The 10,527-nt window shown below is 45.7% G+C and overlaps 1 protein-coding gene across 4 annotated transcripts in view; it reads right to left on the reverse strand.

Moving 5' to 3' along the window:
- Positions 1-6,363, reverse strand: part of MOGAT1 (monoacylglycerol O-acyltransferase 1) — a 43,880-nt gene extending 37,517 nt beyond the window's left edge. For 2 of the 4 annotated variants that reach the window (XR_003906455.1, XM_029933703.1), the window contains exon 1: positions 5,765-6,346. Coding sequence is in view for 1 of the 4 variants with exons in the window: in XM_029933703.1 (XP_029789563.1) it covers positions 5,765-6,278 (514 nt within the window). In the remaining 3 variants the exon portion in view is untranslated. Of the gene's footprint in view, positions 1-5,764 lie in introns of all 4 variants that reach the window. The other 2 variants (XR_003906457.1, XR_003906456.1) reach the window with 1 other exon arrangement.
- Positions 6,364-10,527: the final 4,164 nt, after the last annotated feature.

Here is a 10,527-nt window from a genome sequence, read left to right on the forward strand (position 1 = left end):
TGGGTGGCTCAGTTGGTTAAGCGTCGTTCAGATCAGGTCATGATATCATGGTTCGTGCGTTCGAGCCCCACGTCGGGCTCTGTGCTGACTGCTAGCTCAGAGCCTAGAGCCTGCTTCAGATCCTGTGACTCCTTCTCTCTCTAACCCTTCCCTGCTTATGCAGACTCTCTCTCTCTCTCAAAAATAAATAAAAACATTAAGAAAAAAATGTATGCCTCATGGACTTAAGGATAAAGAGAAACCATATCTGTAACTTATCCTTAAAGAGTTAAAAAAATACCTGTGTGTGTGTGTGTGTGTGTGTGTGTGTGTGTGTGTGTGTGTGGAGAAAGAGAGAGAGGGACAGAGAAAGAAAGAAAAACATGGTAAAATGTTAACATTGGGGAATGGGATAAATCTTGGAATTTTTGTAACTTTCTAGCATTTTTATTTTCTGTAATTATTATTTCTGGAATTATTTCAAAATAAAAAGTTTTAAAAACTAATGGCCCTCCCTGAGACCTACAGAATCAAACTCTCTGAGGAATGTGCACTGTAACAAAAATGTCCAAGTGTATCTTAACTATGCTCTAAAATTTAGGGACACCTGGGCGGCTCAGTTGGTTGAGTGTCTAACTCTTGGTTTCTGCTCAGGTCATGATCTTGCAGTTTGTGGCCTCGAGCCCCACATCAAGCCTCATGCTGACTGCAAGGCGCCTGCTTGATATTCTCTTTCTCTCTCTGTCCCTTCCCCCCTCATGCTCTCTCACCCTCTCTCTCCCTTTCTCTCAAAATAAATATTCAAAAAATGTGCTCTAAAGTTTAAAAACTTGTGATATAAATAAAATCATAGTGTGGAAGACCCAATATTTTCGAGATATCAATTCTCTCCAAATTAACCTATAGACTAATCTCAATCAAAAATCAATCCCAGGGGTGCTTGGGTGGCTCAGTTGGTTAAGCATCTGACTTCTGCTCAGGTCATGATCTCACAGTCCACAGTCTGTGGGTTCAAGCCCCATATTGGGCTCTGTGCTGACAGCTCAGAGCCTGGACCCTGCTTTGAAATCTGTGTCTCCCTTTCTCTCTGCCTCTCCCCTGCTCATGTGCTCGCTCTCTCTCAAAAATAAATAAACATTAAAAAAAAATCAATGAATCCCAATGAAAATCCCAGGTGTGTGTGTGTGTGTGTGTGTGTGTGTGTGTGTGTGTGTTAAATTTACAAGCTGATTCTCAAGTGCATATGGAACCCCAAAGAATCTATGATAATCAAAACAACTCTTAGAAAAGGACCAAGGTTTCAGGGTTAATGGGATCTGACTCCACAAATTATTATTAAAACTATAGTAATCGTAACATCCATTACTATACTGGCATCAAGACAGACAGACGAGGGGCACCTGAATGGTTCAGTTGGTTAAGTGCCTGACTTCGGCTCAGGTGATGATTTCACAGTTCCTGAGGTCAAGACCTGCATCGGGTTCTCTGCTGTTGTCATGGAGCCCCGTCAGATCTTCTGTCTGCCTCCCCCCCCCCCCCGCCACTTCTCTGCTCACTCACTCTCTCTCAAAATAAATTAATGCACATTAAAAATTAAAAAAAAAAGAAAGGAAATACCGTCATTTGTGATGGACCTTGAGGACATTACGCTAAGTGGAATAAGTGAGACAGAGAAAGATCAATACTACATGATCTCACTTGTGTGTAAATCTTAAAAAGAAAACAAACCAAAAACACCTAATTCATGGATGCAGAAAACAGAGTGGTGGTCTCCAGAAGCAGGAGGGTGGCAAAATGAGCAAAGGGGGTCAAAAGGCACAAACTTCCAGTTAGAAGATAAATAAATCCTGGGGATATAATGCACAGCCTGGTAACTAGAATCAACAATATGGTATTGTACTTGAAAGTTGCTAAGACAGTAAGTCTTAAAGGTTCTCATGACAAGGAAAATTATTTGTAACTATGTGTGGTGATAGATGTTAACTAAACTTCCTGAGGTAATCATTTTGCAATGTATACGTGTTTCAAACCGTTATGTCACACATCTCGAACAAATACAATAAGACTGGATGACAGGTATTTAACATCAAGGAAAGGATATTTGATTTCATGACTAAAGGAAACCGTTTGCAATTTTTAAAATATTTTTTGGGGTGCCTGAGTGGCTCAGTAGGTTGAGTGTCCGGCTTCGGCTCAGGTCATGATCTCACAATTCGTGGGTTCAAGCCCCGCGTCAGGCTCTGTGCTGACAGCTAGCTCAGAGCCTAGAGCCTGCTTCGGATTCTGTATCTTCCTCTCTGATCCTCCCCTACTGGCGCTGTCTCTCTCAGTCTCTCAAAAATAAATAAAAGACATTAAAAAAATTTTAAAAATAAAAATAAGTAAAATATTTCTCAAGGGCTGATAGCTTAAAGTCATTTCCTAGAAAGAAAAATGCACCCCAAGACTTTGATTTAGAGATCTTAAAATATATAACTAAGAAAATCCCTCTTGCTGGGGTGCCTGGGTGGTTCAGTCAGTTAAGTATCTGACTTCAACTCTCAGGTCATGATCTCAGGGTTCACAGGCTCAAACCCTGCATTGGGCTCAGTGCTGACAGCTCAGAACACAAAGCCTGCTTCAGATTCCGTGTCTTCCTTCCTCTGACTTTGCCCCTCCCCTACTTGCACTATGTCTCTGTTTCTCAAAAATAAATAAAGCGTTAAAAAAAAAAAAAACCTCTCTTGTCACCATTGAAAGTAGCTACAACATCAACTCCTGACTTCACAATTGACAATTAAATGGAAGAAATAAGTAAGCTTTTATCCTACCTTTTCCAGTAAGAATTGAATTGTAGTCAAACGGCCTTAGATGATGGGGGGGAATTATTCTTTGCATAAATTCTAGCTATGAAGAATAAATGACAGAAATAAAAACACTACCATTTTGTACTCCCCCGAAGGAACAGTGAATTCAAGCGAGGATCTAGTGGAAGGGCAATGCTCAATGGAGAACTTTCACTTGCACATGTCAATTACCAGCCCTCAGATTACTTCCTATTTGGACCCACTGATCACTCTTAGACCGGAATACTGGCACAACTAGACATTCTGTGCATCCTGATGTAATCTGAAGCACAGAGCAGTACCCGGGAAGAGGCTTGGCCACAAAGCTTTCATCTAAATCTAATCAAGCCTTAGATCTACCTCTCACTACAGAAAAAATATAGATTGAGTAATAAGTTAACACTACAAAGAACAGTCAGAGCGACATCCTGCAGGACAAATAACTGGGTTTCTCTAGTGCTTCGATGACAAGGAAACAGATAGGGAACACTGTTCTAAATTAAATGACCTATAAAAACCAAATGCAGGGGCATCTAGGTGGCTCAGTTGCTTAAGCGTCTGACCTTGGCTCAGGTCATGGTTTTGCAGTTCATGGGTTGGAGCTCCACATCGGGCTCTGTGCTGACAGCTCAGAGCCTGGAGCCTGCTTCGGATTCTGTATCTCCCTCTGTCTCTGCACCTCCTCTGCTTGCATGCTCTCTATCTCTGTCTCTCTCTCTCTCTCAAACATAAACATTAAAAAAAAATGCAATACAAAGGTCTTGTGGGGACCTAGTTCAAATAAATCACCAAAGTGTATTTTTGACACAGTTTAGAAAACAAGAATTTAGTTTAAATGATCGTAAGCAACTATTATGCCACATATATACTGATTATGTAAACAAATACTTAATTTTACACATGCATACTAAAATATTTAAGATTAAAATACCATAGTGTAATTTGTTTTAAAAATCTTTGCAAAACAACTTATAAAACAAATACAGAAAATTGTCAAAATAATTATAAATCCAGGTAACGGGTATATGAGAGTTCACACACTTGTTTTTTCTGTTTGAAATTTTTCAAAATAAAATGATCAAAATATATGACACGAAGTCATATGCTCCCAGTAACACAAATGTCAAATGCATGCAATAAAAGCTTTTAAATGGTCTGCAAGTCACTCTAGCCTGCGTCAAATTCAGAATCATGGGTCGTGTTTCTGTCACTAGTCCATTCATATTTAACACTTTGGCTCCACCGCCCACCTAGAGCCATGTGACCTTGAACAATTTCACCTCTGAGCTCCCTCCTCTGTAAAATGAGTGCTCTAGTAGTGCCTACTTCGCAGGGCTGCTGTGAGGATGACAGGGGTTACTACAACTAGTGACAGGTGGGGTGGACAGCTTCCCCTGTGGGTGACAGAGTGGAGACAGCCATTCAACAAAGTATTTGTTTCGTACCTTCCACGGGCCCAGCATAGGCTGAGCGCAAATACAAACAATGACATACACAAATACCAGCAATGACAAATCCAAGAAAAGGACAGTGGGCTACCAGAGATGTGCTGATTGATCAGCAAGGAAGATGGTCCCTAAGTTCAAGCCATTCACGCGGGCAGCAGAGTGGTTAAGGCAGGGACTCTGGGTAGAATACTTAAGTTTGCATCCAGCTCCTCCACCTCCCACTGTGTGTGACCTTGAACAATTTACTTCACCTCTTCTTTCCTCATCTACGGAATGAACAGTCCTTACCTCCCAGGGTCGTTGTGAAGACCGCATGGTTAATAGTGAGTGGTTCTTAGAATAGGACCCGGAACGCACTACGCCCTAATGCGTTTGTTACTATCTCGATATTCCAGTGCCAAACGGCGAATTCTGCTATCACGCATGTCTCAGTTTGGCCTATGAGGGCTTAATGAGTTACTGTTTTGAAGTTCCTTTTTCAGGAAATGCTAGCGGTACTCTAGGAGAGTCTGTGTGTATATGTACACACATAGTCACATATTTACGGAGATACACACATATCGATTCCTGAGCTCCGTTCTGTAACAAATGAATTAAAACATTCTAGGGATAGAGCCTGGGTGGCTGCATTTTTCTTACAAACTCTTCCACGGATTCTAATGTGCAACCAGGGTCGAGAACCACTGATCCAGGCATTCAAAACTGGGAAACCATTTCAAAAGTGTAGATCTCTACAGTGCATGGGTTTATTATTACCGTTAGTACCAAGGCCTCAACAGTGTACAATCCGTCAGCCCCTTAGAGCGTACAAATGAGGTTAGCCTTCAGAAGAGAGCAAGTTCTCCTTAATTCCTCCCTCCTCTCATACCACCCCCCACCTTCCCCAATTGCTGAACAAACACCCAGGGGGGAGGGGGAGCGCTCAGGTAGACCACCCTGCTCTATCTAGCACTGCAGTTTCCAGACGGGATTAATTTGGGAACCCACTAGAACACACCCTTGGGGGCGAGTTATTTACAAACAGAAGTCACTCAACCCAACCCAACCCAACATCTGATGCAAACAATTGAGTAGAAAGGTACCTTTCTGCACCCGGATGACCTCACACACGGAAAAGTTAACAAGGCTGTTTGTCACGAGGGTGTGAAGAGGAAGGAATCGGGCTGTAAATTGTCGATTTCACGAATCGACAATTCAAGAAGAGTGTAGCAACTTTTGAGGGGCTACAGTGGAACGTTCCGTGGCTTGCTTGGGTCCTGGTTACATTTGGGTATATCCATTTGCCAAAATTCATCAAGCTGTATGCTTATCATCTGTGCCTTTTTATGGTAGGTACGCTACGCCTCAATTTAAAAACACAGGTTACTCCCTCTTTTGACCTGCTTGCTCTGGCTGAGGCGGAAGAAGGGCTGGAACCTAAGCAGTCCTTGGACAAGGACTGACCGCGAGGGAGGAGACGGAGCCCCCCTCCCCGCACCGCGGGGTCCGGCCGAGGGCGCGCGGGGTCCTTACCGAGCAGGAGGAAAGACAGGACCCACTGCAGCACCGCGGCCGTCTGCAGCCGCCGCGCCAGCGGGATGTTCAGCGGCGCAAACTCGACCTTCATGGTCCGGCCCTGGGAGAGGACTGCGCCGACTGAGGGCGCTTCCAACCTGGTGTCTCCGCGGCGCCTGGGAGGAGAGTGCGGCCGGATCCGGGCCCCGCGCAGGACACCCCCGGGGCGGAGAGTGGGGATCGGCGGCGGCCGCGGAGCCGGCGAGGGCGGAACGTCGTCTGGGTGGGGCGCGAGGGCTGAGGCCGGGGGCTGCCAATCGCGGCGCCCGGGCCCCGGGGCAGCTGGCGCGCCCGGGGCGCATTGGCTGGCGCGGGGAGGCGCTGCTGAGGGCGCGCCGCTTGGGGCACTAGGGGTGGCCGGGGGGTTGGCTGGCGGCCCGTCCGAGTTCGGCAGCGGGGGCTCCTGTAGCCTTCGGAGGACCCGGGATCTGCACCAGGATCCGCCGTTCAGCTGATCGATCGGCTTCAGCATCCGCCCTTAAACCCACCCCTTCCTCCGAGCTCTCGGAGGCTGGGGAAGTGTTAGTTCAAGGAGTTGCCCACCAGGTGGAAGAAGGGGCGGGACGCAGCTTCTCCGGTCGCAGGGTATCTTGTGTTTACTGGTCGGTGTCCCCTCTAGCACCTACTAAACTCCAGGGGCGGGGAAAAGGGAACATGGATTTGGCCTCCTCGCTTGGGTCCTCAGATCTCTCCACTGGTCCTGGAAACCTTTCACGTAATCATTTACTCAACAGATACTGACGACCCCACGCCAGGGGCCCTTGTGTCCCTGAGCATACCGGGTAACCCAGGCGCACATTGAGTCTGCTCTCAGAGAGCATAGATTACGGGCGGAGACACACATTAAGCAAAAATGACCACACAACCGGGAGTACAATCGCAAAGTGGAACCCTGCTGTGAATGACTGAAGGAAGGTTCTAGGACTTAGAATGGCGGTCAGGAAAGTCACTGAACAATTGACCTTGACCGGAGCTATAAAGGTGAATCTAGGTAACTGAGGGAGTCGTCCAGGCAAAGGAGCACATGTGACTGTGTTATACCCAAGTTTCCAATATCGTCCTCAAAAACCAGAGACCGCCAGGGAGACCGGGTCACGCATGCAAAACCAAAGGGCTTTATTATTACAGGCTTATAAGCTCAGGCTCACAGACCTCAACAACGCAGTGGATCCATGCGGAGAACCCTGAACAAAGGTGGAGTAGGGCCTTTATGGGTTTGGGAAGGGGGAGTTACGGGAAATTGTGACATAGGTGTAGTGATCCAATCACTATCCCCTATCAATACTGGCAGTAACTTTAACCATATACATTGTTACTTTTGGTGGGACCCAATCACAACATTCAGAGTATTGACCAATTACAGAGTGGACCCAGGGCCCTCACCTAGGGCGTGACTAGCCTTCTAGGCCTGCCCTTAGAAATGTTAAGGGTGTTAGCTGGCCTTTCCTGATTGGGTGTTACAAGGGTGGTCCCTCCTGCCTTGGGCAAGGTGTGCCCTTCTATTGTCTAATGATTCTGAGAAACTGACACTTAGGCCTTCAAGGTCAGAGGGAAACTTAAAACCTTTCATAGTCAGTTTGGTTCAGGCCTGCGTCCTTACAACTGAAACTCAAAACTGACATAGTGGGAGCTCAGGGAATTAGGAGATTGGGGTGGAATGAGGCAAAACTGGCGCCTAAAGGCCAGCTCTTGGCAGGCTGTGTTTAGGGTTCAAGCCTTGACCCTAAAACTTGTCACTGAAGGGTTTCAGTTATGAAGCATGAAATGGATAGATTCTGAATAATTGCCTAATCCTTGTGAGCACCGACTACCTTTTCTTTATAAATACTAGTTACTGTATAGTTGGACAACTCCAAATGGCAGGTGGCTGTCAAGGCATTGCTAGAAGGGATCTGCAAAGCAACAAAGCTGACTAGCCACCATCCCCCACCACACGCCCCTTTCTCCATCAACATTTTAATAGAAAGTTAGATAAAAAAGGAATACTACTAAGTAGTTCAGAGGAGTTTGGGACTTTATGTAAGCTAAATTTGCTGGTTTGGGGTTTTTTTCCTTCCCTAGTTGAGGAATCCCATTCTTCTCATTTAGACTTCTTCCCTGAACCTTCCCCTGTTGGTAGTGGGGATACTATGAAAACACACTCAGACATTGTAGAGAGCCTTGCGTGCATCCTAGAGCAATACTGCAAAATAAGCATTAGCTTTTCAAGAAAAGCGTTTTCAAGAATTTCAAGGAAATCCAGGCTCAACATCACACAGCTGGCAGAGTGGAGATGCTTCAAATACAGGTTTGTCTAAATCCTAGAGAGGAGAGTCATCCCTTCAGTAAATGAATCTCACATAGAACAAGTGATTGAATGCTTGCTTTGCATTGGTACTGGTGACAGAAGTAAATGAAGACACGGTCTCTGAGCCTTAGAGCACTCCATCATTGGTTATTTATGCAAAGGCTTCTGCTAGGCACAGAGTTGAGAACAGGCATGGTCTACACTAGTGAGTAAGAAAGGTGCTTGTCCTTCTAGAGCTGATAGCCTACTGGGAGGAACAGAAAACAACCACCACATAGGTACCTAACCCAATATGTGATAATACCCAAAAGATGCCTGCAGGTTCCAGTGATAGGGAAAAATGGGCATCTGTTTAGAACAGATTGTAAGTAAGAAGGGCGGAAGCACAGCGATGCTAAAGGAAGCCATTGTAGGGTGAGGCAAGGAGACAGTAGTGTGGTCTGCTGTGGCGATAAGGATCCTACTATGGAGGAGAGAGATGGATTTAGGAAATGCACAGGAAATATCAATGGTAAGATCAGGGGGCCTCTAGGTGGCTCTGTTGGTTAAGCCTCCCCACTTTGGCTCAGGTCATGATCTCGAGGTCTATGGGTTCGAGCCCAGCATTCGGCTCTATGCTGACAGCTCAGAGCCCGGAGCCTGCTTGGATTCTGTGTCTCCCTCTGCCCCTCCCCCACTTGTGCTTCATCTCTCTCCCAAAAATAAATAAACATTGAAAGTTTTAATAAAATTAAATGGTAGGATTGGTTGATTAATTGAACTCACAGTTTCTTTGTAAATAAGAAGAGCAAGACCTCCAGGTTTTTCCTAATCAGGGGGTGTGTCCGGTACTGAATCATGTTCTTGAAACTTTCCCAGGCCCTCAGCTAGGAGAAAACAGCTGTCATTTTTTTAGCATTGCACGCCGCAGCAAAGCACGGCCCCTCCAGGGCTCAGTGAAGGCAACAGCCTCTCACCATTTAAAGCAACAATTAAGTCACTCATTTAGTGTTCAGCACGTTTGTTCATGTATACGTTGTGTCCCAAGTTATTGCAGCTAAATGCTTATTGGAATTAAATGGGGAGAAAGTTTTAATTTATCAAGCTATTCAAAACAACTCTATGAGTTTTATTGATTTCTAGAACTAAAGTTGACATGAAAACAAACTTTTCTTTTTTTTAAAGTTTTTTTGTTTATTTTTGAGAGTCAGAGACCGAGCATGAGAAGCGGAGGGGCAGAGAGAGAGGGAGACACACAATCCAAAGACAGGCTCCAGACTCTGAGCTGTCAGCACAGAGCCTGATGTGGGGCTCGAACCCACGAACGGTGAGATAATGACCTGAGCTAAAGTCAGACGTTTAACTGACTGAGCCTCCCAGGTGCCCCAACATTATCTTTCTTAACCCCATACTTCATAGAATGGGGAGCTGAGAGCAGAGAAGTTAAGGGATTTGGCCAAGATAACCCAGCCAGTTCCTGGGAAGGAGTAGACCCAAGTATCCTCATAGCCATACTGAAGTGGAGGAGGGAGACGAGGGGGGCGTGGGATAATGGCTTCAAACTTACTTTAGCAGGGGAGCTTTTTTCAATCTTCAAAGAACTCTGACTTGTAAAAGAAATCCAAGTGAATCTGCTCTTATTGGAAAAGAAGTGGGGAACCTCCCTCCTCAGCATCTCCCTCCTTCCCAAAGTGGCTGTATTTTTAGCAGAATGAAATTGACATCAAACAGTGCCAGAAGCTCTGAGGGTCTGGCAAAACCCAGGTTGGAAACTACTGCTTGTGTTATGCCCAGATTTTAATATCGCCCCCAAAAACCAGAGATTACCTGGGAGACCAAAGCACGCATGCAAAAGCAAAGGCCTTTATTACGGTTTTAGGTTCGCCGGGGCCTAAACTCCGGCTCACAGACTTTACCGGCATGGTGGATCCATGCTGAGAGCTAGCGAGCCCTGAACAAAGGTGGGGCAGGGCTTTTATGAGTTTGGGAAGGGGGAGTTACAGGAAATTGTGACATAGGTACACAATATTATTGACAGCAGGTTTCTCCAATTACAACATTTAGAGTGTTAACCAATCACAGAGTAGGCCCAGGATCCAGGACCCTCACACAGGGTGTAACTAGCCTTAAGCAATAGGCCTGCCCTTAGGAATGTTAAGGGTATTACAAGGGTGGTCCCTCTTGCCTCGGGCAATGTGTACCCACCTAATAGTTCTGGAGAGACTGACCTTTAGACCTAGTTTAGAGGGGAAACTTAAAGCCTGTCATGGCATCTGCTAGGTTCAGACTCGTGTTCTTATACTTGTTTGGCTGGGGGTTTTGTTTGTGTGTGTGGGGGGGGGGGCATCCTAATATCTGGAAAAATACAAAGTTTGAATGGGGTTGCAGTTAAAAAAACATAATGTCGGGGTGCCTGGGTGGCTCAGTCGGTTAAGCCTCTGACATTGGCTCAGGT

The sequence above is a fragment of the Suricata suricatta genome, chromosome 3 (genome assembly GCF_006229205.1).
Source record: "Suricata suricatta isolate VVHF042 chromosome 3, meerkat_22Aug2017_6uvM2_HiC, whole genome shotgun sequence".
Lineage (NCBI taxonomy): Eukaryota > Metazoa > Chordata > Mammalia > Carnivora > Herpestidae > Suricata > Suricata suricatta.